Source organism: Salvelinus fontinalis, chromosome 42 (genome assembly GCF_029448725.1).
Source record: "Salvelinus fontinalis isolate EN_2023a chromosome 42, ASM2944872v1, whole genome shotgun sequence".
NCBI lineage: Eukaryota > Metazoa > Chordata > Actinopteri > Salmoniformes > Salmonidae > Salvelinus > Salvelinus fontinalis.
The window spans coordinates 15,336,328-15,363,842 of NC_074706.1; the positions used below are offsets into that span (position 1 = coordinate 15,336,328).

The window sequence follows — 27,515 nt, forward strand, 5'->3', positions numbered from 1 at the left end:
CTATGAGAACTCCCATGTTCTGCCACCAACTTGCAACTCCTCACCCTAGTGCGGCAATGTTTGCAAACACAGAAAGGGGTCTATGGGTAATCTCATTTCCAGCTTCTCTGATGCAACAGTATTGCTATTTATGGGAATCCTGCAACACAATTTTGACACGTGACAGGCAAGGTTATTGAATGATAAATGAATGATTCTAACACGATGAAATTCAGCATACCCTTCTATTTAAAGCTATTTACAGCAGAGTGAGTGCATACATTTTCGTGTGGCCTTTGCGGGAATCGAACCCACGACCCTGGCGTTGGTTGCTAGTCTTCAACAAATGAGACGAAGAGTGAAACAAACAGTTGTATACAATAGAAATACTTTTAATTTGATGTTTTATCACAGGCATCAACGTTAAGAATAAAAAAAAAAAGCTGATGTTATTTTCTCTCAGTTTCATCGCTCACTCACGCACATCCCCATACACACCTAAAGGACACAAAGAAAAAAAAATGACAAGAGATTCTGCTGGATTAAAATCATTATCAACCCTAGTAGACATCCTACTCTTCTGCGCACACACGCTTCAACTGGGGTTCTCTTGATGTCTGTCGTCACTTCTACCTCGACAATGCGGAGATCCTAAGACAGAGAAAAGGAAGGAGGGTTTATTGTGAGAAAGCAGTAAACAGATGGTCCAAAGTAAATGTCCGATGGTCAAAGAAGAACGTGTGTGTACTAAATCCAATTCCTCCCATTCTACATTTGAGTAATTTAGAAGACACTCTTATCCCAAGCGCTTTAACTTGCGAGGGCACGTCAACAGATTTTACCCCTAGTCGGCTCAGGGATTCGAACCAGGTACCTTTAGGTTACTGGCCCAACGCTCTTAACCACTAGGCTAACTGCCGCCCTCAGTCACCCTGAAGTGTGTGACAAATTGGAAATTCCACCCTCCGACTGGGATGCGAACTCACAACCCTCAGCACCTTAACACAAAGTACTCAAAAAGCGCCAAGGCATTGTGGATGTGAACTTGTTTACCATCCATGCTTTTCAAATCATTGAAGGGGAGGTAGGAACAGCACACTTCAGGACGCGAGAGACTGTACTCACTGTAACTTCTCCTGCAGCAGCTCCAGCCTCTGTCGGTCTACGTAGCGCGAGAAGAGAGAGAGCAGGTTGGGAGGGGTGAAGAGAGGAGGGGACAGGGACGAGGAGGGCACGTTGAGCAGCTCCCTGGTCACAGAGAACACCAACTCTGTCCTGAGAGAGCAAAGAGAGGGAGGGAAAGCAAGAAGCGAAAGGACACAGACAAGGTGGAGAGTTAAGACCACAATAAACAAACAGTCTTATCAACATCAAAAAAAGATGTATAGGTTTGTAGTTGCTGTGTGTGTTTCCCAAACCTGCCGCTAGGTGGAGACATTGACCATGCATCACTAGCCATTACTGGTACCTTATTTTTTTTAGCTTCTGATGGAACAATACTAGCTAATATTGATGAATGTAAAAATCTAACAGCCATTCTAAATGTTGCCAATCACAAAACACACACCGGTTTCTGACTAGTAAAAGGGCGGGCTGTGCTCACCATCGATTGTCATCCATGAGTTGACAGGTGGGGTTAGAGCTCTGCATTCTCTCGCCTTCACTCAGGATCAGGTAAAGCAGTGTCACACCAAACTGGGAGGATGGAGAGAAAAGGAACGAGATGGTAGAAAAGGAGAGACGGGGACAGGAAAAGTGAGTGCACTGACTTCATAACGGCCTTATTTATCGTCATTGAACATGAACCATTTTCACGGCTGGACAGAGAAAAATAAGGTGCACTATTTTGCATCATTCTAACAGCAGGCAGGTTGTACAGTGGGTCAGTGCAGGTACCTTATTTTGTAACACTCTGGACAGTTGACCCTCGTTGCCTTGCAGCTCCTGCAGCAAATCTGTGAGGGAGGCGCTAGATAGGGATGAGATCACCACGGCAATGGGCTCCACCAACCAGCACAGCACCTGGGGGAGAGGGGAAGAGCAATTATAGACCACTTATGAGCATTAAATACATCTATGTAGGTGAGTATGTATGCATGTGTGAGTGCGTGCGTCTCTGTGTGTGTGTGTGCTTGAGTATCTCATAGAGAACGTTGTTTTTTGCAATAAAGACCTGACGCTAACCAACTGTGTGTGTATGTGTGCCTCTATCTATACCTGGTCCTGTTTGTCTTTCTTGGCCAGGGCGGGCAGGTTCCGGGCAATCCCCATGACAACGGTGGCGGCCTGCAGCGGAGGCAGGAAAGGGATGAGCCTGGAGATGAGGCGCTTTCCCTTACGCACCGACATGATCAACAGGCACTGCTCGTCACTCACCCTGCAGGATGTGGGGACAGATGGAGGAGAAGAGGCGAGTGAGTCTGTTGGGAATATTAGTGACGGGGGAAGCAAAGCTTTTCGGGACAATTAGGGTTTCCGCCAAATAGCGCTGGGGGGGGGGGGGGTGACTACTTGAAACTTAACATCGAACATTAGTGACTGCCGGTTGGCTGAGGGAGCGGTGAAGCTGCAGGGTATGGGGAGGTCATGTTCACCCCTTCCTCTCCTCCCTCCCCCTAATTCCAAATCGTTCCCTAGCCCCTTCACCCTAGGCACTCAAGTCGATCTGAAAGGATTGGATCGGTATAAGCAATAGTCATTTCCACCATATTTCTTCCACCGATCACAACCCTTCAGATCTACACAAGTGTCTAGGGAGGAGGAGCTCGGAGTCCATTTGGAATTCAGGGACTCATGTTCCCCTCCTCTCCCTCCATCCTTCCTTCCTCACCCGACGTTAACGACGGCCCGCTGCCAGTAAATACATGTGTCGGCCCAGTGGATCCCGTCAACTCCTCTGCGCATTTCTGCGTTCCAGGTCAACGTTCACATGCTCAGTCGCAGTCTACCATTGAAAACCACACGCAAAATGATTGCCAGTTCATTCAAGGACCACCCCACCCCCGCAAGTCACAACTGCTTGAGCAGAATAGGAGTCGATGCCGTCACACAGCACACGTGGGCTGTGTGCAAAAAAGAAGCGCTCGTCAAACCACGCTTATTTATTTGAAGGGAAGTGATTTACAAAAGTAAACCTTCAATAGTGAACCTACTGCTTGCTACGGTTGATGGGCTTCAGAAAGAAAGCTATAAAAACACACCTAGCATTCATCTTGACCGGCCTACTGAAGCCAGATATCCATTTTCTGGGACTCATTCTTAAAAAGGGGAAGCGTCCTATTTTGAAATGTACATCAAAATATTCTCTCAAAATGACATACTTTAAAGAAACAACAATTATTGCAACTAATACAATGTAATGACTTACATTGCCTAAATTATATTACACAGCTTTTTCAAGCCATAATTACAATATGTAGCCTATTAGTAGCTGAATATAGAGAGAAAGCATGCCAACCAACCTATAGGCCTTGCATGATCTTAATGCATTTTAACTACCCCAAGTCCGGGGTCAACAGATTTTTGGCCGACTGGGTCAGTGACAAAGTTATTGTTGGACCTTGCGCACCTTGTCGTCCCACTCCTTCCCTTTGAGGGAGCTGTAGAGTGTGGGTCTTGTCCTCTCCCTCACGTACCCCACCCTCTCCTCTTCATCCCTCCATCTCACCTGTCGTCCCACTCCTTCCCCTCGAGGGCGCTGTAGTGTGGGTCTTGTCCTCTCCCTCCTCCCCCTATCCATCTCTCATCTCACCTGTCGTCCCACTCCTTCTCCTTCAGGGAGGCGTAGAGCTGCAGCGTGTGGGTTTTGTGCTGCTCCAGCAGGGCCTCTCTCTGCTCCTCCGGCGTTTGCATGAAGCGCTTCTCAAAGTCCTGCACCTCCAGCAGCAGACTGTACATCTGATGGAGAGAGGGGGAGGGAGATCGTGTTAAGGTTCCCTGAGGGCCAAGCTCTCAAGAGTGTTTTCGGGGGATGCGTGGCAATAGTGCAGAGCTTCATAGATAATGAGTAGGTAGTAGTAAATTGTTACAAATGCGAAAAAATAGAATAAATGAATAAACATATTGCACAATATATATGCTCCCAATAATTTAATAGGCATCACCAACGTTTAGGCACATGGTACCTTCTTGCGTAGCTAGCTAGCAGTAACTAACACAAGATGGTTACAAAGAGATAATGGAGTTTATACAGATATAACACATGTTAAGAGTGAGAGCACTGCAGAGTTCAAAACAGGCAGAGGAAGTAAAAATAAATAAAAAATCAAGGTAATCCAAATGAATGCAACCACAGAGCTGTAGAGACAAGTAACCCTCCCCCTTCCTCCTCTTTACCTTCTCCACAGTGTAGAGGATCTGCCGTCTCTTATTCCACACCTGTTTCTCCCTCTTCTCCTGCGTGGGACAGAGGGAGCGGTTAGAGGAGCAGAATACCGTACCACCGCAGTGTTTCCCAACCGGGGGGGTAAGGTGGGCAGTCCCCAGGGTTACGTGGGACATTATTCCAAAATGTGCCAAAACAAATTATTGCCGAATATATATATATATATATATATATATTTCAATCTTAATAGACAGGAAAACATTTACTGAGGTCACTGGGGTGAAATCTCCAGTTTATTTTATATTTATGGGACTACTTTTAAAAAAAACTTTAGTTTCGGTGTGCATTGCTCAGTCTCCCTGGCCTCTGCCCGCCTGTTTATCCTCTGCTCACGCCCAAGTGCACGTGACCCTCTGCTCCACACTAGTGGCTCCCCATTTCAGCTAACAGCTAGCTTTGAGTAGAAACTAGCTATGGATCAATGGCTGAAATACACTTTTTCTAGCAGCAGTAGCGCCAGCTCAAGTGAACCCGTGGGAAAAAAGAAAAAGATCAAAGTTTCATTTCATTAACAGTATGTCCTCTTCAGTTTCACCTCCTGTTTTCTCTGCGGCGACGAGCTCTCAAATAATAGCATGAAACGAACCCATTTACAACACCACCAAGCCTCTTTCCTGTGTGGCTAAGACCACAGAGTTTACCATGAAAAGCAGTCAGAATTTAAGGGAAGTCAAGAGAAATTAAAGAAAGTGACTAGTGTCAACCAAAGCATTGGAGGCTTCATACGCTATGTCGCTACTTGTGGCCAAGTCAAAAAAGCCATTCACTATAGCTGAGGAGTTAATTTTGCCTGCTGCTGTTATCCTCACTGAAACTATGACTGATAAAGGCAGCCGCTGATGCACTGAAGACCGTACCATTGTCAAATAACACGCTGTGCTGTACAATCGGCGACATGGGCGTTGATATTATTGATCAAGTGGTGGGAAAGTTCAATTCCTGTTCATTTGAGCTGCAGTTGGACGAACGGACGGATGTCAGTTTTTAAACAGAGTTGATTGCATTTGTGCGATACTGAGACATTTAGGAAACGAATGAGCACATTCGGTCCTGTGAGAAGCTTAACCGGGAGAACACAATCCTCAGAACACAATCTGGATTGGAAATCCTGTGTTCTTGTGTGCACGGATGGTGCGGCATCAATGACTGGGAGAATGAAAGGATCAATTGCCCACATAAAGTAAACCCGGACGTTGAATGGACTTCACATGGAGGCATTGGCCAGCAAGAGAATGAGTCCGGAGTTGACGTTTTTAGAAAGACTCTGTGATGACAGTGAGACTGAGTACCAGCAGCTACTGCTTCACACCGACATCCATTGGCTACCCAGAGGGAGAATACTACGGAGGCTTTTTTTGAGCTGCGGGCCGAAGTGATTTTCTGTCTGAGCACTCGCATATTAAAAGCAACTTGGACTTTTCCTATTTTGCAGAACTCAGGAGAGACATGAGTTGTATGTTTGATCTTTGACTTCTGTCTACAGCTGTATTTCAAATAAAATTGTTATGATTTATAAGTGCACATTTTGATTATTTATTAAGTAAATAACAGAGCCGAGAAAAAAGGAACAAACAAGTTCCTGAAAATAAGTAATGTTGTCCTGTCTCCATATCAATGCAGGAAGGATAGACCAAACAACTGACAGTAACATCTGGAGTAGCGAGACAAAAGCAATATAATGAGAACAGAGCGTGATAAGGAACGGGGAACATACGTCAGAGACAAAAACAGCAGGAGATAGAATGGCAGAACTCGTGAGACACGGGAGTCTGGAGAGATTGTGGTGTGTGTGTAGTACGTACCTCGTCGTCAGTGCGACTAGTCACCACCGTGTCGATCATCTTCCTGGGGTTGTTGACGCTGGACACAGTCAGCTTACCCAGCGAGCCTGCAAACTGCACTGTGGGGGAAGGGGGAGGGAGGGGGGGACGATACACACGCATGTCTCAGAGACATCCTCAAAAACACACAAAGGTGATGTGATGATTATTTAATCAGATATTGTTTAAAATAGTATTAGTTCTCTTTTAAATACTTGATTGAGCTTGCCTGGTGCAAAGGAACCAACGAAATAGGGGCGGCAGGGTAGCCTAGTGGTTAGAGCGTTGGGCTAGTAACCGAAAGGTTGCAAGTTTAAATCACCGAGCTGACAAGGAACAAATCTGTGGTTCTGCCCCTGAGGCAGTTAACTGCCCAAGAGGCAGTTAACTGCCCAAAAGGCAGTTAACCCACTAGGCCGTCATTGAAAATAAGAATTTGTTCTTAACTGACTTGCCTAGTTAAATAAAGGTTTAAAAAAAAGTACCAAAAGTGCAAACCCGGCCTATTTAGGAACCAACGCAATAGTCCCCAAAGTGCAAACCCAGGTAGTGTGCCAACACTATTTGAACTCAGGTCTGGATTTCATCATGTATCATCCATGCATTACCTGGTCTGTAGGTGTGTTCCAGCTTGGCCACCTGGGGGGTGATGAGTTTGGTGGTGTGCTCCTTCCTCACGCCGTCTCTGTCTCGCTCCTGCCTCTTCTCCATCTTCTCAAAGTAATTCTGCCAGGCAACACAAAATTGGCATCCATTTAGTTACATATTTCTGCATTTAATCCACCATAAACAGGGACAACTACTGAAAAAAAGTTTCCTAATCATATGAAAATGTATCAGGAGTATAGTACATCTATTTATTAACATTCAATTAAAAGGTGGTCTGACAACAAAGGTCAAAGGATATCGGTCCCTAGAAGCAGGCGAACAGGGATTAGATTGAGGTAGAACGCCAAGTGGAACTAATAAAGGATCTGAATGACAGTACTGGAACAGTTGTTTCCCTGGTGTACATTATGATCTTGTTTATGACATGCTTCCCTCTTTATCCCATTCAGGATTGGTCCGTCTAGCCTGGTAACGATCAGATAGAAACACAATGTAAGGACCCGTGTCAGCTCAATAAATTACATTTCTATTTAATCTCATTCTAGGTTGGTCAGTAGGACAGAAGGTGATGGAACGATCAGATAGAAAGAGACTGTAAAGCCGACATGCATCTCTGCAAGAGGTTGCGTCAGGTTTATAACGGACATGTCTATCTGCCTTGTTCAGAACGTCACGCCCTCCGGCACTGACCTGGGTCATGTTTATTAGGGAACACCGTAGGAAAACATTTTGCAGCGGAAAATGACAAGCGTTAATTGGACCAAGTCCAGGTAGCCATTCCCCATTTCAATCCATTTTCTTGCTCAGTTAAATAGCATTTGGCACACTACCTGGTGTACCAGGCATTGGTTCCTTTGCACCTAGTGAATACAACCCAAGGTAATGTTCATTAGGGCACGCAGAAGAAAAAAAACGTTTTAAAAGATTTTGCACCAGAAAACAAAAAAAAGGCGTTTCTTATAGGACCAACTACTCACTCCCTATTTCAGTCCATTTTGTTCCGTTTGGTACCTAATGAACAGGGCCGTGGCTTTTTCCATTGACTTGGCTGTACTGACCTGGTAGTAGTAGTCGTCCAGGTAGGGATCAGTGCTCTGCAGCTGCATCATCTGGATCTTGGCCACCCACTCCTTCTCCCTCTGGGTCATCAAGTTACTGTAGGGGTCCCTGCTCCGCCAGTCCCCCACACGCCCGCCACGCTCACTGGGGAGAAAGACGATAGGGGAGGCAAAGTGAGAAAGAGGCTTCACAGCTGCAGGTTAGCTGAACATAAAGCATTAGCAATTCAAGGATATTCGTGCGGCAGTTTATGGCAACAGCTCTGTGACATGCGGATGCTGGAACAACTCAAATTTTTAATACACACACACACACACTTCAGTCTACATACCCTCCTCTACTCTGCATCCTCTGGGTGAGCATGCGGCGGTGCTGGGGGTGCAGGTGCGTGGTGTTGTGCCGGATGATGGGACAGGGGACGTGGTTGGGAGGGGGCCCGCCGGAGTGGGGACCCATCCTGTGGGGAGGGGGCTGGCCGAAGAAGGGCCTGAAGCCTCCGCCACCAGGCAGCAACGGGGGACCCTGACAGCCCCTGGGGAAGCCAGCAACCTGAGAGAGAAGGAAAGAAAAAAATAGATATATTTTAGAGGGAGGCTGGCATTGAATGTGTGTCGTGGAAATTTAAGGACTCAAACTCAATGTAAATGAATCAATTTTTATTATCACATCCAGAGAAGTTCAAACTCAATCCAAGCTTGATGAAAATTCCAAAAAGCAGGTTCCCTTTCAGTCCTTATACAATGCTCCACAAAGAAGTTATATAAGCATGATTTACATGACTCATTATTAACGTTGGTTCCTGCATGTGACTGACGAGGCTTCTCTCAAAGTTAGGACCTTGAAACTGAAAAGGATCCCAGAGCAACGTTCTGGGCGTTGGTCTGAGGTGGTGGTCACAGTCACTTGCACGAACCAAGATAAAGTGAGAGGTATGTACAATTCAAGGATCTCTTCAGACAAAATGTTCCTCTCGTGTGTTTATGCAAACACCCATTTCACATAACAGTATGTATAGACGATCATAGATATGTTGTACATGTGAATCATTTTTGTTCATAGGGAGTGAGCATGCGGTGTATTCCCTACGCACCAATCGGAAGCAAAAGGTCTGAAATGGAGGGACTAAATTACCTTATTATAACATTTTTTTAAACAATATGTTTATTTTTTTTTATTTTTTACAAGAAATAATATAATATTATAAGCAGAAATATTACATGAAAAAAAATAACAGCAAAAAGCACATCAAAAGTTAACAGCAATATAAAATAAATAAATGATGAAACATTAAGACAAAACAAAAGTGTTACAGAAGCATAAAACCACCAAAATTACATTTTACAGTGGCCTGATCTAACGGGATAGAACATATTTGGGCCAAATTTCAGATGAAACAGAGCGCAACAAGCCAATCGGATATCTCTCACCACCACCCCACATACACACAAAGCATAGTACACTACCCAGAGTTTCCTTCATTAGCCAATACATTGCAACACTTTTTGGTACGGTGTGCACTTACGAATGAATACACCCCAGGTGGCCAAACTTGTGAGACGGCTCAAGACGAGTGCATTCAGGTGTACAGATGAGAACACAGGTGAGTGTTTAGTCCAGGTGTTGAGGGCAGTGACGATTTCTAGCGTGTACATCTTGGTGGGTCAAACGCCCAAAAATGTTGTTAGATGCATACCAGCAAAGCCACTACACAACACATTCAATGAACTATAACATTGACAGACGGCGCTCACAAACTGTTAGAACCTATGTAAGGTGTTGGGACAGCTTTATAACTGCTACACCTGGCTATCAGCGGAGCCTTGTCTCGCAGCGTAACAGTTCCTTCAGTCTCATTTATTTCCTTTAAAAAATAAAAAAAAACATAGCTCAGATGGCTGAATTGCTTAAACAAAATGTGGTTTCTAATGAAGATTGAGATGTCCCCTTATGCCACAGTTTGTACGACGAGCGAATAAGAGGCAATCCGTAATTTTGATTAATACAAATAAGCGAGCTAGGACGGACATAGTCGATTACAACCATTTGTTCAGAAACGTATAGCAACAGAATTCAGAACATGGGCCGTTCTTACAATATTCTCCCTGTACACCAAGTCAGAAGCACAGGATAAAGGAGGCATAGAAGCAGACAACAAAAGCATTTACAATATTCAATGAAATTTCTCTGAAACAGGCTCAGGGCTACATGTGCAGCACCAAGTCAGAACAGGAGGCTAAATTATTAGGGTGAGGCAAATGGGCTACTAACATACACTTAGTATTACATTCTTAACTACAGTATACATATATCCCTGGCATATTATATAATTTATGCAGCAGCATACATTTTTGGACTCACCTTGTTTTTCTGTGCTCACTTGAACTGGAAGGTGGCGCGGCAGTCCTTGGTGGGCAAATTTTGTCATCAAAGTCTGGCATTCTCCGGATTCATGGTGCTTTCGAGACAACTGGGAACTCGGGAAAAAACAAGGTTGAATCATGACGTTAGTGATCTTCAGGTCGGAGCTCTAGAAAGAGGCCCGAGTTCCCGACTTGGAATTCCGAGTTGGATGACCGTTCAAAATGTATTTTCCCCAGTCAGAGCTCGTTTTTTCCCCAGAGTTCCCAGTTGTCATTAACTCACTGAAGTCTGAGATGTCCCAGTTCCGAGTTTCCAGTTATTTTGAAAGCGGCAGAAGTCATGTTGAATTGACAGCATGGCCAATGTTGAACGTTTATCCTTTGAAGGTTGGAAGAGAGACCCTTAAACCCAGACATCCACTCCAGTGAATAGCAGGCTAATGATTGATTTGCAATGCTTGCCGTTAGCCACAGATTCCTTACAAACCACTCATTGTTGAATTTGCGATTTCCAACTTGTTGTGTAATGTTTATGTCCAATGGCCGTTGAGCACCGATACGTTTTATCTATAATTACCCTTCATATGACAAGGCTTGAAAAGGATTTGACAGTAGATTGTCGACTTGATCCATGATGACTGCTAGCTTGCTAGCTAAGATTTTGAAAGTATGTTGTTGACACGATCAGTCCAATCAAAGCTACTGTAGATATGTGATTTGACAATTTTATCTGTGGCCAATGACCTTGGATCGGCACTTCTAATGTAACTCTATGGCAGCACCCAAGCGCCTTGAATTTTCAAGCTCTACCCATAGATTTTGCGGTGCCAATGTGTCCCCATGAGTGACAGAACACTGAGCCAATCACAGCGCAACTAGAGAGAACATTACCAACCCCTACGCTCCGTATTTTCCACTGGCTGCGCCGCAAGCACTGAGCTAGGCTGAAACACCTCCATTTTGGAGTTGCCTTACTCAAGAAAGCAAAAAAGAGACCATGTTTGTATGCTGCTTTATTAACTCAATGACTTTTTTTTTTTTACATAGTTTGCAAACTGATATGTGACACATATTAATGCCAAAATAACATGCTAAACTCTGCCCCACCTGACCTGAATGACAGGTTGCCACTGGTTAAGTCTCACCTGAGAGTTGAGCATCTGGGCGCGTTGGATCTGGGACAGAACGGGGCCCATGCCGGCCGGGAACGGAGGACGACACAGAGGAGAGTTCTAACAGAGAGAGAGAACCCAACTCAGAACCAAAACTGACCTGGAACCTGAATCTGCAGTGAGCTAGAGAGTCCATCTATGAGCCAAGCTATTGAGCCAAAACCAAGCTAGCTGCTATGGACTAATTTATATTTCCACCCTCACGGAAGTAACCGAGTAATTGTTGAAACACTCATTCAACAATTGGTCAAAAACATCACAACAGACAACCAAAATAAAACACTTAACATTCCACAACTTCACATGCCCCACCTAATAAAGTAAGGGAAGGCCGGAGAGGTAGGACTCACAGCGATGTTTAAGAGGGTGTTGGGAGAGATGCGCTCGGGGAAGGAAGGGGGGTAGCGGTGTTGGTGTTGGACCGGGGCTCGCACATGAACGGCGGTGGGGTGGTGGATCTGCAACACACACACAGGAGAGAGAGGGAGAGCGTTTCAATACAACTAATTAGCCTATAACTGTACACAGAGAGAGGGTTAACTCCAGCTTTGCAACAGATAGGAAGAGAGTAGATGCAAAAACAGGAGGATAACACCAAGCACTTACTAATAGTCTAATACAGTGGTTTCAAACTCCAGGCCCGTGGGCCACCATAGTGTAACTCGGGGGCCAGATGTGGCCCGTGAACTGGAAGTTTGAGACCACTGGTCTAATAACTATGAACAGTAGTTATTTCTGCAGAATAATGCCATGTTAAACAAAACTACACTGAGAAGGGCATACACAGTTCACAAGAAATAGCCAAAATTACACAAATAACTATTTCAAATATAACTGGGAGTATTTTGCATACAGAGAGAAGATGAGGTAACAGTCCATAATGATTACTAAAAAGAGGGAGAAAGGGCATAATTCTCCCACTGACCTGCTGCTGATGATTCATTGCATGACTCATCGGCTGCTTGGGCGGAGTCCCGATAGGCACAGCCCTCACTGGTGGGCTACCAATCACAGGAGAGGACGAGCGAGGCGGGGGGGCCCTTTCCGACAAGTCCCGCCCATCCTCGCTCATCATTGGCGGAGGCCGATTGGGCAGCCCCACTTCTTTGATGATAGACATAAGTGGACTGTCCTGGAAAGATGGGGAAGAAGAGCGAGTTTAACTTTTGAATCAAAGTCTACAATCAATAGAATTGGTTTAAACAAGATCTGGTAAGTCATTCAGAGGGCAAATGTGCCAGCTATGTTGTTTTTCATGTAAAGTACAGGGCCACATTCAGCAAGGCACAACGTAGCTAAACAGTTCGTAACCGAAAAACAGTGTTCTTACTTGACAAATTCAGGAAGTACATCCCTGTTACAGCCTGTTTCAAAACAGGCAGGTGTCTTACCTCCATTTGAGTGAGTAGTCCAGGGGTGATGCTCACAGGCCCGAATCCCAAGTTGTTCTCCCAGATATTGTGTGAGTTCATCTGAAAGAGAGAGGCAGAGAAAGAGAAAGTGTGTCAGAAGGCACCGCTCCCCTAGTGATGCATAGCCGCCCCTCATTGAACGAGCTGTTCCTTCTCCAAACCCTATAACGTAGTTCTGCAGCATATAGAGCTACAGAATACTAGATCAGTGGTTCCCAAACCTCTCCTTGGGGACCCCCAGACATTTCAAAATGATGTTGTAGCTCTGAACCAGCTCACCTTATTCACCTAGTCAAGAGTTTGCTATTTGGTTGACAAGTTGAGTCAGGTATGCCTAACACTGGCATAAATCAAATACATGGAATGGCTGGGAGTACCCAGGAGAGGTTTGAGAACCACTGCACAAGATACAATGATCTGCAGCGTTACTACAGTAGAGTATACTAGATTGTCTCACCTGTGGCATGGGGGCCGCCCCTCGGCGTATGAGGTGCTGATGCTGCTGGTAGCTAAGCAGGGAGGGGTGCAGTGGGCCGGGGGGTAGCCCAGACGAGGTCAGCGGGTGGTGGGGAGGGAGCTGGGAGGGGTGGTGGTGCTGCTGGGGAATGGAAGGGGGAGGAGGGAGACCAGTGGACCGGTCACCAGGCCCGGCTGGACCACCCACACTGGCGATGGCCGGGTCCGCCCCGAGAATCAACATGGCTAGGGACTCGGCTAGGTCGCCTCCCCCCCTCTCCTCCAGGTCCGGAGGGGGCATCGAAGAGAGGGAGTGATGTGGTGGGGGGAGGGAAGACGGGTGGGGGACACGACTGGCGGGAGGAGGAAGGTGAACAGTGGAGGCGTTATCTCCTCCCATTCCCCCCATCCCTAGTGCCCCTAGTCCTAAACCTCCGAGTCCGTTGTTCTTTTGTTCTTCGAGCTCGGCTAGGCGCTTGTGCTCCTCCTGCCAGTCATCGTCTGTAGGAGGTAATAAGTCATTCCATTATCGCAGGTGTCATCCATCCAAGTAATAAATAATGACTGACAAATGGGTGATTTTAACTGTGAATGGTAACGTTAGCGGTGAAGTAAAGGACGATATTTAGAACTAACCTAGGGTGCCGGTGCGTTTCTGCTTTAGGCAATTCCTTTGTCGTTGGCAAATTTGGCACGACAGAGATTTTACCATGACCACAGCATTGAAGCTAGCTAAAGCAGAAACAGACTTGCATATCCCTGCATGTATTGTATGCACAAAAGGCTTGGATATACATGTTGGATATAGTGTGTGCACTGCAGATTTGCATAGTGTAAATGATGCTTTCGTGGAATGTACTACGCCGTGTGCTGTAGCCTATTGCCTGTTCCTGAGAAGATGAGAAAGAAAATGTGAAACTATGCATCCGTTTGCTACTTTTCATTCAAATCATGTATAGCTGTACTTTATATGGTCTAAAATAAGTGTTCATATGGGCAGAATATTATATATATATATATATATATATATATATATATATATATATATATATATATATATATATATATATATATATATAGGCTAAAACATAGCATATTTTGAAAAATCAGTTATGAAAATACAACAGTTCATGCAGGGGAAAAAATTCTGGTAAAAGGCCGACATTTGGACGTTTCAATTTTTCAAAATACTGGCATAACTGTAGAAATGGAGACATGGTGATTTTAGAGACAATGTTACAGCCGATGTTTAAGGGGACTACAACAGTCAATTTGTTACTGGGCTCTCACCATCAGGTTATTCACATTATTCAAATTGAATCAAGTCACATTCACAATTCGATTGCCCACCATTTATGAATTGACATTAAAAGGAGATACACATTAGGTCTAACAATAAATCAAAGACAAAAACTTTGTCCTGACATTTCATGACCTGATTACCAGATATATATATTTTTTAAAGCCCACTAGATGACTAATTTGTTGTCATTCTAAACGGCATGAATAATGGAAAGGAAAATCATGTTGGGTGTTGCGCAATAGCCTACACAATTGCGCAGTGGACTAGGTGTCCAATCTGACGCACAGAAACATATGAAAACATCCAGCAGCCGTTAAGTGCCAATCGCGCACACATGGGCGCGGACGAAAGAGTCGCCGACAAAGGAGTTTGCTTCTGCTGGCGAGAATATAACACGTTGCGGAGGTGTTTCAGTCGATGGTATCGCCTTCTGTGCCTTTATCATTCAGAACAAGAAGAGTTTGTGGTTGGCTCAGTCTTTCATGCTCTTAGTATGCCACCAAACGCCATGCTATAGCGAAGCTAACCATGTGCCTTCTGACAGTCTCAAAACAGTAGGGCTGACCCCATTTAGTCTACTTTTTGGTCGATAGGCCGTTGGCCAACCAAGATTTGTTTTAGTCGAGCAGTCTAAAATATACAGTACCAGTCAAAGGTTGACACCTACTCATTCAAGGGTTTCCCCCTTTACTATTTTCTACATTGTAGAATAGTAAAGACATCAAAACTACGAAATAACACAAGGAATCATGTTGTAACCAAAAATAACGGTTAAACAAAACATGTTTATATTTGAGATTCTTCAAAGTAGCCACCCTTTGCCTTGATGACAGCTTTGCACACTCCCGGCATTCTCTCAACCAGCTTCACCTGGAATGCTTTTCCAACAGTCTTGAAGGAGTTCTCACATATGCTGAGCACTTGTTGGCTGCTTTTCCTTCACTCTGCGGTCCAACTCATTCCAAACCATCTCAATTGGGTTGAGGTCTGGTGATTGTGGAGGCCAGGTCATCTGATGCAGCAGTTCATCACTCTCCTCCTTGGCCAAATAGCCCTTACACAGCCTGGAAGTGTGTTGGGTCATTGTCCTGTTGAAAAACAAATGAACGTCCCACTAAAGCACAGACCAGATGGGATGGCGTATCACTGCAGAATGCTGTGGTAGCCATGCTGGTTAAATGAGCCTTTTAATTATAAATAAATCACAGACGGTGTCACCAGCAAAGCACCATCACATCTCCTCCTCCATGCTTCACAGTGGGAAGCACACATGCAGAGATCATCCATTCACCTGATCTGCATCTCACAAAGACACGGCGGAAGGAACCAAAAATCTCAAATTTGGACATCAGACCAAAGGATCCACCGGTCTAATGTCCATTACTCGTGTTTCTTGGCCCAAGCAAGTCTCCTCTTCTTATTGATGTCTTTAGTAGTGGTTTCTTTGCAGCAATTCGGCCATGAAGGCCTGATTCACGATGTTGTGATGTGTCTGTTACTTCAACTCTGAATCATTTATGCAATTTCTAAGGCTGTCTAAGGCTGTTAAATCTAATAACATTATGCTCTGCAGCAAAAGTAACTCTGCGTCTTCCTTTCCTGTGGTGGTCCTCATGAGCGCCAGTTTCATCATAGCGCTGGATGCTTTTAGACATTTTCCAGATTGACTGTCCTTCATATCTTAAAGTAATGATGGACTGTCCTTTCTCTTTGCTTATTTGAGCTGTTCTTGCCATAATATGGACTTGGTATTTTACCAAATAGGGCTCTCTCTGTATACCCCCCTACCTTGTCACAACATAACTGATTGGCTCAAACGCATTGAGGAAAGAAATTTCACAAATTTACTTTTAACAAGGCACACCTGTTAATTGAAATGCATTCCAGGTGAGTACCTCAAGAAGCTGGTTGAGAGAATGCTTAGAGTGTGCAAAGCTGTCATCAAGGCAAAGGGTGGCTACTTTGAAGAAACTCAAATATATTTTTATTTGTTGAACACTTTTTTGGTTACTACATAATTCCATAAATCAAATACACGTGTTTAGCAGATGTTATTGTGGGTGTAGCGAAATGCGTGTGTTTCTAGCTCCCACAGTGCAGTAATATCTAACAAGTAATATCTAACAATTTCACAACACACACAAATCTAAAGTAAAGGAACTAAGAATAAATAAATATTTGGGGGAGCAATGTTAACTATAGTAGAATAGGTTAGACGAGGGGTGTTCAGACCCTCTTCCTAACGCGGTCTACTTTTTCTTGAGGATTAAACTGAAGTTGCAACCAAATCACAGCCGGTTGTGATACAGCCAACCTAACTAAGAAATACATTTGACGATAGAATTCTCCCTCCACCCACCTAGGCAAGTCTATTGCCCAGCTACCTGCTAATAGTCATAATGGCATTGTACAACGTGACTGTTTGAAAGAGTATTTTCCAGTAAGCAACAATTTGTTAACCTTCACTAGACAACTTTGTTCCAATATTTCTGTAATACAGTGATTTATTCCCATAGTAATTCATTATGGATCCATAACTAAATAAACATTGGCATTTTGAAAGAGTACTTTTTATCATTATTTTATTAACGAAAGCATTAAGATGCCATTCTTAGTTACATTGTTTTAGTTTGAACGTGCAGACTGGCACTAAGAACAGAACAGCAGGAACGTCAGCACCATGCAATGCCCCTAAAATGTGTTGCTCTGTGCTACCCAGTGTGGAGGGGTGGGGTCCGTCTTGTGCAGCGAAATGCTTTGCCCCCTCCCCTCGAACCTCGCTCGCGTTGAGGATACAGCTGGAGAACAACAAGGCAATCCCATTGTGCGCCACTCGGGAGTAATGACCAATTTGCAGTTGAAGTCGGAAGTTTACATATACCTTAGCCAACTACATTTAAACTCAGTTTAAAAAAAAAATCCCTCTCTTAGGTCCGTTAGGATCCCCAATTTATTTTAAGAATGTGAAATGTCAGAATAATAGTAGAGAGAATGATTTATTTCAGCTTTGATTTCTTTCATCACATTCCCAGTGGGTCAGAAGTTTACATACACTCAATTAGTATTTGGTAGCATTGCCTTTAAATTGTTCAACTTGGGTCAAATGTTTTGGGTAGCCTTCCACAAGCTTCCTACAATAAGTTGGGTGAATTTTGGCCCATTCCTCCTGACAGAGCTGGTGTAACTGAGTCGGGTTTGTAGGCCTCCTTTCTCGCACACGCTTTTTCAGTTCTGCCCACAAAGTTTCTATAGGATTGAGCTCAGGGCTTTGAGATGGCCACTTCAATACTTTGACTTTGTCCTTAAGCCATTTTGCTACAACTTTGGAAGTATGCTTGTGGTCATTGTCCATTTGGAAGACCCATTTGCGACCAAGCTTTAACTTCCTGACGGATGTCTTGAGATGTTGCTTCCATATATCCACATAATATCCCATCCTCATGATGCCATCTATTTTGTAAAGTGCACCAGTCCCTCATGCTGCAAAGCACCCCCACAACATGATGCTGCCACCCCCGTGCTTCACGGTTGGGATGGTGTTCTTCAGCTTGCAAGCCTCCCCCTTTTCCCTCCAAACATAACAATGGTCATAATGGCCAAACAGTTCTCTTTTTGTTTCATCAGACCAGAGGCCATATCTCCAAAAAGTACGATCTTTGTCCCCATGTGCAGTTGCAAACCATTGTCTGGCTTTTTTATGGTGGTTTTGGAGCAGTGGCTGCTTCCTTGCTGAGCGGCCTTTCAGGTTATCTCGATATAGGACTCATTTTACTGTGGATATAGATACTTTGGTACCAGTTTCCTCCAGCATCTCCACAAGGTCCTTTGCTGTTGTTCTGGGATTGATTTGCACTTTTCGCACCAAAGTACGTTCATCTCTAAGAGACAGAACGCGTCTCCTTCCTGAGCGGTATGACGGCTGCGTGGTCACATGGTGTTAATACTTGTGTACTATTGTTTGTACAGATGAATGTGGTACCTTCAGGCGTTTGGAAATTGCTCCCAAGAATGAACCAGACTTGTGAAGGTCTACAATTATTTTTCTGAGGTCCTGGCTGATTTCTTTAGATTTTCCCATGATGTCAAGCAAAGAGGCACTGAGTTTGAAGGTAGGCCTTGAAATACATCCACAGGTACACCTCCAATTGACTCAAATTATGTCAATTAGCCTATCAGAAGCTTCTAAAGACATGACATCCTTTTCTGGAGTTTGCCAAGCTGTTTAAAGGCACAGTCAACTCAGTGTATGTAAACTTCTGACCCACAGGAATTGTGATACAGTGAATTATAAGTTAAATAATCTGTTTGTAATCAATTGTTTGAAAAATTACTTGTGTCATGCACAAAGTAGATGTCCTAACCGACTGGTCAAAACTATAGTTTGTTAACAAGAAATTTGTGGAATGGTTGAAAAATTAGTTAATGATTTCAACCTAAGTGAGTGTAAACGTCCGACTTCAACTGTATATTGTCCTGCTAATAACAGGGTTAATAATATATCTGTGAGAATATCCAAGGGGCTTTTATATCATTCTAAATTAATAATAAATAAGAATAGCTTTGTTAAAAAAATAACATTTTGGAGATATAGTTTTCAAATAACGTAAAGTGAGTGAGAAAAAGGCCATTCTTGAACATGGGGTGAGACATTGTTACTAATTGTAAATTTTAAAAAATCCAGTTTATTATTTAGAATTATTTCTGTTTTTAGAGGGAAAAACCAATAACCTACTGTCATCTCATGGGTCTCCCAGTCAAGGCCAGCACGGGTATTGAACCGGCATCTGTAGCAACACAGCTTGCACTGCTATGCAGTGCCTTTGACTGTTGCACCACTCAGGCACTGTACAATGTTACCAGTCGGGAGTGGCATACAGTACTACAGTAAGAGCAAAATAATCTTAAAATAAAAACCTTAGTGTAACAACAGTAAGTAATAGTAAGTAATACTGAAGTTGTGCACAATTATCAGTTTCTATTTAGGTTTATGTCGCCCATTCATTGTCAGAGACACAGTAGGACCCAAAAGCATGTTCAGTGCTCTAACTCCCCCTTGTGGTGGTCTGGAGCAATGAAGTGGTGACACAGGCTACCGTACTAAACCACAAATTACCTCTAAGTTCGTTGCATAATCACAAAACTTTTAGTGGAGAAACCACTGTAGCTACTGATTGCTAGCCTCAAGCAGGTGTCCAGGTGATCATCTGTTAGAGTGGACCGATATTTTGACTTGATGATCTTCATGTCTGAACATGTCTGACTCGCAAAGGTAGGTCGATGCCAAAAATGTTGGATATTTTTCCTCCACGATAAGGTTCCAAAAGTGATCCCCTGATTTGGAGGTCGCTTTGCAGAGTCAAAATTTCACTCGAAGGCAAATGTCTCCATGTGAAACAATGATGCAATTTGTTGCAATTTCGTCAACATCAACACCAAACGGAAAGCACAAACATTGCCACAGGTTTTGTTTAGAAGCCGTCACAGAACTAATCATTTCAACAATTTTTTTGTCTTCTCCTTGCAGCCCTAAATTGAGCTCATTCTGCCAAACAGTTACGTCGGTCAAAAAAGCTAAATCCAACAGCCATACTGTCATCCAACTGCTCATATTCGGCATCTTTTGAGGACAGAAACTCCTTGATCACAAATAACAGATCCCTTAATCTCTGCAGGACTTTCTCTCTACTAAACCACCTTAGGGCAAAGGGCAATAAAACCCATTGACGCGGCCAGTCATGGCTTGTGCTCCATCTGTAGTTATGGACACAAGTTTGTAAATGGGTAACTGAGTGCTATTAATAGTCCTTGAATGCCAATAAAAAAATCCCCCCCCCTCAAGTTTTTCCTTTCAACGATACGATTTTGAGCAGTTCCTCTTTGGCAGTCGTCAAACACCATTCTGATGAAAATGCACAACTGAGATGTGTCGGTCACGTCTGTCGACTCGTCAAATTGAAGGGAAAATAACACGCACTCATTTGCCTTTTTTATTAAGATCCTCCCTCAAATCCTCATCCATCATTTCATAGCGCCGCGTAACAGTATTTCTGGATAGCTGAACATCCGTAGTAGCGGAAATGATTTCTGATTTATTTTTTAAAATCAAACAATGATTCTGCTGCTTCTAAAAAGGGCCTCTTTTACAATTTCTCCATCCTGGAACAGTTTCTTGTCCCGGAATGATGCAATTGGGGCTGCCTTTGATTTTGAGCTGGGCCTTGTAAAGATCGATTGTTGGGCAGCTAGTTGAGACCTCAACTCTTTTACTTCTCTTACGTAGTTAACTTTAAGCTGGTGTTGGAATCGTCTAAACTTTGAACATTGAGATATTCAAGGCTTCTTCTCTCATTTATTTAATAGGAAGAATGGAAGAGAATGGGTTTAGTGTCAGAAGTTAAGGGTTTTCTGTAAAAAGCCAGAAGGCTTTGGAATGTGTTTGATGGAGGGAGAGGAGAGCGATGTGTTGATATAGGGAAGACAGATGGATATCTGTGGATTAGGTGAAGTAGGGGTTGAGGTCAGGAGGTGAGGGGTGAGGTCAGTTCCCCTTAAGGGAGTAATCAGGGTTGCTATCTGGTTACCTTCTTTCTCTTGGGCATAAACTAAAGATTGGAGCGAGGTAGTGTCTTAAGTAGGATGTATATAACTGTGATGTGAGAAATGTTTTGCTGTCTGATTACAGCTGTACAGAACCTTTGGGAAGAATTAAACTTGGTTAAAGCTCCTCTAGTGTCTGTGGATTATTTACTCTGAAAAATAAGAACCTAACACCGGAAAGTCACTTTCATATTTCTTGTGAACAGTTTCGAAATGCCTCGACATTCCCCTCTTAGCAAGAGCTACGTTTGAATGGCAGATCAGACACACACATTTTGAATTTGTTGTGGTGAAAAAATAATCTTCCTCCCACTCACTGTGAAAGTGGTAGACTTTTGGTTTCTTGCTGCTTGGTCCCGCACGCATTAAAAACATAACTTGATAGAAAAAGAACGTAGAAAAAAAAATACCACTGGTACAAAGAATATTCTGTTACAGGTCTCGCAAGCGTGGAAATGTAAATGTATTAACTGCTGACGGATGCTATGGTAGCGACAGCTTGGAAAACAAATTTTGCATCTATAGTGCCGCGGGTTGGTCCAATTTTATGTCAATCAGGCATTTTTTATTTTTGGGGGCTGTGCAGTAATATTCGAGACCAGGGTTGAATAGTCCTTAGCAGTCAGCATTTGATTGTGAGGTATTCTAGGTCGAGAGAACAAAAGGACTTGAGTTCCTGTATAGTTAATCATGAAACATACAAACCCGGCCTTCTTCCCGGAGCAATATTTATTCCTGTCTGCACGATGAACTGACAACCCAACTGGCTGTACGGACTCAGACAGAATATCCCGAGAGAGCCATGTTTCCGTGAAACAGAGTATGTTACAATCCTTGATGTCTCTCTGGAAGGAAATCCTCGCCCTGAGCTCGTCAACTTCATTATCCAGAGACTGAACATTAGTGAGTAATATATTTGGAAGAGCTGGTCGGTGTGCACGCCTCCTGAGCCGGACTAGAAGTCCACTCCGAGTACCTCTCCTCCGCAGGCGGTGTTTTGGGTCAGCCTCTGGAATCATTTCAATTGCCCTTGGGGGTGTGAACAAAGGATCCGATTCTAGAAAGTCATATTCCTGGTCGTAATGCTGGTGAGTTACCGCCGCACTGATATCCAAAAGTTCTTCCCGGCTGTATGTAATAACACAAAAAACTTCTGGGCTAATAATGTAAGAAAAAACACACAAAAAACGAAATACTGCAAAGTTTCCTAAGAACTAGAAGCACGGCAGCCCTATCTGTCGGCGCCATTTTAACATCTGTTATGTCATAGTTTTGATGTATTCACTATTATTCTACAATGTAAAAAAAGAAAAAAGAAAAGAAAAACCCTTGAATGAGTTGGTGTGTCCAAACTTTTGACTGGTACTGCATATAATTTTTTATGGCACGAGACTCCTGTCTGATTCACACCTTTCTCAGTGGACTAACGTATTGCGGATGCCAAGGGGATGGCACACCAGTAGCACCAGTTGTAGATTTTCCATTAATTCCCATAATTGTAATCTACAATGTTTGTTTGGTTACGGTAATTTATGTTAATGCACTCAATACATTATTATTACAGTCTTTTACCATTCTCATTGTAGGAGTGGTCACATGGCTATTTTTAGATAGTTGGCAATGGAAGTTACTTTTAGAATTTTTTTTATTTTTTATTATTTTACTTTTTTTTTTTTTTTTTTAATTTTATCCCCTTTTCTCCCCAATTTTCGTGGTATCCAATCGCTAGTAATTACTATCTTGTCTCATCGCTACAACTCCCGTACGGGCTCGGGAGAGACGAAGGTCGAAAGCCATGCGTCCTCCGAGGCACAACCCAACCAAGCCGCACTGCTTCTTTAACACAGCGCGCCTCCAACCCGGAAGCCAGCCGCACCAATGTGTCGGAGGAAACACCGTGCACCTGGCCCCCTTGGTTAGCGCGCACTGCGCCCAGCCCGCCACAGGAGTCGCTGGAGCGCGATGAGACAAGGGAATCCCTACCGGCCAAACCCTCCCTAACCCGGACGACGCTAGCCCAATTGTGCGTCGCCCCACAGACCTCCCGGTCGGCTGCGACAGAGCCTGGGGGCGAACCCAGAGACTCTGGTGGCGCAGTTAGCACTGCGATGCAGTGCCCTAGACCACTGCGCCACCCGGGAGGCCCACTTTTAGAATTTTGATTAACCACAATGACTTTGAGATATGAAGACTATCATAAATTAAACTGTTCCACGAAAATGTGCGTATAAAAATCATAACTGGCATGCAGATCAGTTGAAATGGTAAAATAAATTGGCACTCCAAATGGAATAGGCTGCCGATGCCTGGTGTAGCCTATTAGGAGCGTAACAGCAGAATCCGCGAAGGCCAGACGCAGCGGGAGGGGGAGAGAGTCGGGAACAGGTTCTCTTCATTTGCGTGTCTAAATTATTTAATCACAGTGTGCTCAAAGCATCAGACAAGCTCAGTAGCCTACACATAGTTGATTTTATCGATTGGTTGAAAGGGGGAGGGTTCTCAGATGCTCCATGTGAACTACAATCCTGACGCTTTGTTTTAACATAATCCTTGCTTACGGTTTTAGAAACCGTTGGAACTTAACTTTAGTACAAGCGAGAAATAATCTTTCAAATACAAAAGCTACACTTACTGTACGCGGTTTAGCAAAGTTGCATCCGGCTGTAAAACAGCCTGCCGCCGAGGTACCAAACATCCTCTCATCTTTCGCTTGCATTTCCATATTTCCGGTCGGAAGCAGGTGTTACTCAAAACACAGCTGGGCGCAACTTTGCTAAACTGCGTACAGAAAGTGCATCTTTTGTATTTCACATTTTTCCCCCATGTTCATATGAAAGTTACGCTTCAAATGTTTACAAAACTGTTTAGTGTGCCAGTTGTATTTGCGATTATACAGAGGGCATTTCCCTCACAAGGCTAAAGGGGACGTCCAATGCCACAAGGTTATTATAGTCTTGTATTTTTTTTTTTACATTTGTCTATTTTATTTTTTTATTCAGTTTAGTTTCAGTTAGTTTTCAGACCCGTTTTGCTAGTTTTTATTTTGTTTTAGTTGTATGAAATATTAATATTTTGTTATATTATTCAGTTTAATGTGTTCTGTCAGCCAGTTGGTGAAAGTGACTCACCGATGGCCCCATCTCCGAAGGTGTCGTCATTAAACTGGTCAATCTCATCTTCTTCTTCTACCAGCCCCTCCTCCTTCTCCAGGGTACAATCTTCATCAAGGGACTGGAGGGAGAGAGAACAGAGAGAGAGATGAGAGGGAGTAAGGAGGGGGGATGAGAGAGAGTAAGGACGGAGGGATGAGCGAGAGGAAGGCGGGTGAGGGATAAGAGAGAGAAATAAGGTATGAAAGAGATATGGAAGGATGACAGAAAGGAGCTATGGGAGAGAAAGAGAAGCAACAAGAGATATATTGATTGTTGTTAAAGGGAGGGGATGTGATGAGGTCAAGAAATGTACAGATTTAAGAAATAAGTCTAGAATGTTGTTTTTCCTCATGCAAAATATTGTTTTTCAACAAATGTCAAAAATACGTTTTCAGATAATTATAGTCTAGGCAGGTATCTTAGCAAGCTCCTCAGGCAAAAATATTGACTTTATCCGCAGATGAATGAGGCTCTGGGTACAATAGGAAAGAAATGACAGATTTCCCTCAATTTGATAGCGAATGATTAGAACCCTGTATATATTATATTGTGAGTATTTCGTGAACCCACGTGGACGGGGGAGGTCAATGCTGCCAGCTAGTTACCTCTGCAGCTAGATTGATTGGTGCCGCTAGTTTTGAAGTAGCTAACCCAAAGATGTAACGTTACTGTTAAGACATTAACGTCTATGAAAATGTTTACGTTAGTTGAGAAGATGATTCGGAGAAGAACAGTCCAGCATTTCACAGGCAGAGTGATCCAAGTCACCTTGGCTTTATCAATCCACTCACTTGTCAACAATAAACTGTATTTCCATTCCAAAGAAAATTGGCATAGCTATTATAATTCTGAACCTTTTAATGGACTGTCAAACATGACCCACCTAGCTAGCGACTTAGCAAGCCATCTTATCACCTATCAAGACAATGTTTCCTAGACAAAATAGCGACCCAGAAAAGCTAGCTAACGTTAGCAGGGGAAAGCTGCGCAAACTAGCTCGCTAGGTTACATCACACGGGATCCACGTTGATAGTATCAAACTTGGAACATTTCCTAATAAAAATCCGTTCTTTAGTATTTTCCTTTTAAGCTAAAATGTTGAGCCCCATAGCCATAGCCAGACTCCGTTCACTGGACACCCAGGCCGTTGACGGCGGGGGACAAGGTGCCGGGGACAATTAGCCAGGGAAAGCTTGGTAGGCCGCACGGAGGAATTTTGTCAACGGAGTCGATAAGTAAAAGGCAAAATCCCCCAGAAAATGGCCACATTTCAACTCGTCTTGAGGGAACGCTAGCTAAAATGTATAGAGAAATTGCCAGAGGTAATCTAAACACTGCTCACCTGAAAACGGAACATGTATCTTCAGTCCGTGAAAGGTACAATTCTCCCAAGTGTCTCTGGTGGAAGGCGGCGCGCAAATTACGCAGCGTTGGGGTTCGCGTGATCGCAGCCAAGTCTATGTGCACGAGTACGCACACAGGGAGAGACTGCGACGCACGATTTACCACAACGTTGAAGTGCATGCAATTTATTATTATGTGTGACTAGGTGCAAGGTACATTGACATACATCTAACCCTAACCCTTCAAAGTGACCTGAAACATTATTGTGCACTCACAGTACTCTACAGTAAAGCTAATGCAGACATGAAAACCCACATAGTCCTGAGCAGGGTTCTTATGACAATTTTCAGTGTGGTTTCCTCAGCCTGATGAACCCTTCCATGGTAGTCCCTCCCTCTCACCTCTTACCTAGGCAACAATCAGTCCATTGCATAAGTCTATGTGAATAATCAGTCTGTCACAGTTGCAGACTAGCCACCCCATCTTCAAAAAGTAGTGAAGAGGCAGGCTGTGTGTGTGTGTGTGTGTCTGTGTATGTCTATGCAGTGCTTGTGTGTGCGTAGGGTTTACCTATGCAACAGTGTGTTATGAACATGACTATATGCATGTAAATCTTGGTGGAGCAGACACATTTTTTTTTAGATGCATGCCTGCAAAGCCAATACACAACGCTAAACAATACATTAATTGCACTATAACAGCGACAAGCGGTGCCCACAAACTGTTAGCGCCTACAGAAAGCTGTCCCGTCAGCTGAACTTTCCTTTCAGCACCACGGAGGGAATCCTTACCACTGCTACACCTGGCTATCAGAGGAGCCTTGTCTGGCAGCGAAACAATTCATTCAGCCTTGTTTACTGCCTTTTCAAAAAACATAGCTGATATGGCTGACCATATCTCCCTGGCATAATACATCATTTTTGCAAAAGCAGCATATAAGACATTTTTGGACTCACCTTGTTGTGCGCAGCAGTCCTTTGTTGGCAAATTTTGTCATCAAAGAAAAAGATTTACACTTCTGTGTTGGATGACGTTTCAAAACATATTTTCCCAGTCTGACTTCTGGTTAGCCACTGTCACCAATTCCTTCCAAACAACTCATTGTTGAATTTGCAATTTCCAAATTGTTGTGTAATGTTTGTGTCCAATGGCCGATGAGCACCGATAAGTTTTATCTATATTTTCTCTTCATATGACAAGGATTAAAAAGGACTTGCCAGTAGACTTGATTGATGAATCAGGACGATGACTGCTAGCTAAGATTGTGAAAGTAAGATGTTGACATCATCAGTCCAATCAAAGCTACTGTACATATAACGTGATTTAATGTAATTTCTGTGGCCAATGACCTTGATCCTTCCTGGAAGTGCACTTCTAATCTAAGTATATGGCAGGACACCGGAGGGTTCACATTCCTAATGTCTCCCCTTACTAAAGGCGGGTAACTAGTGTCCCATGACTGACAAAACACTGAGCTAATCATAGTGCAATGCCCCTATTTTCTGCTGGCCTGCCCCAACACCACAGATAGCACTGAGCTAGGCTGAAACCCCTGCATTTTGGAGCTGCCTGTTTGTATGTGGCTTTAATAACTCAATGATACATATATATTTTTTTACATTGTTTGCAAACTGATATGTGGCATGTATTAATACCAAAATAACATGCAAAACAGGCAAGCTGCCCCCCCCCCCCAAATAAATATACACTGCTCAAAAAAATAAAGGGAACACTTAAACAACACAATGTAACTCCAAGTCAATCACACTTCTGTGAAATCAAACTGTCCACTTAGGAAGCAACACTGATTGACAATAAATTTCACATGCTGTTGTGCAAATGGAATAGACAAAAGGTGGAAATTATAG

At 43.5% G+C, this 27,515-nt stretch overlaps 1 protein-coding gene across 1 annotated transcript; it reads right to left on the minus strand.

The window, feature by feature from the left end:
- Window positions 1–350: 350 nt before the first annotated feature.
- Window positions 351–25,758, minus strand: LOC129841019 (protein PAT1 homolog 1-like). Its single transcript, XM_055909125.1, has 18 exons — window positions 25,646–25,758; window positions 24,280–24,382; window positions 13,253–13,752; window positions 12,775–12,855; window positions 12,309–12,515; window positions 11,734–11,841; window positions 11,357–11,443; window positions 8,183–8,400; window positions 7,851–7,995; window positions 6,792–6,909; window positions 6,166–6,263; window positions 4,315–4,374; window positions 3,731–3,876; window positions 2,197–2,356; window positions 1,876–2,001; window positions 1,583–1,674; window positions 1,105–1,254; window positions 351–630 (listed from the first exon to the last, which is right to left on the minus strand). The coding sequence occupies exons 1-18, from the start codon at window positions 25,658–25,660 to the stop codon at window positions 609–611; spliced, it is 2,436 nt and encodes an 811-aa protein (XP_055765100.1). The 5' UTR covers window positions 25,661–25,758; the 3' UTR covers window positions 351–608.
- Window positions 25,759–27,515: the final 1,757 nt, after the last annotated feature.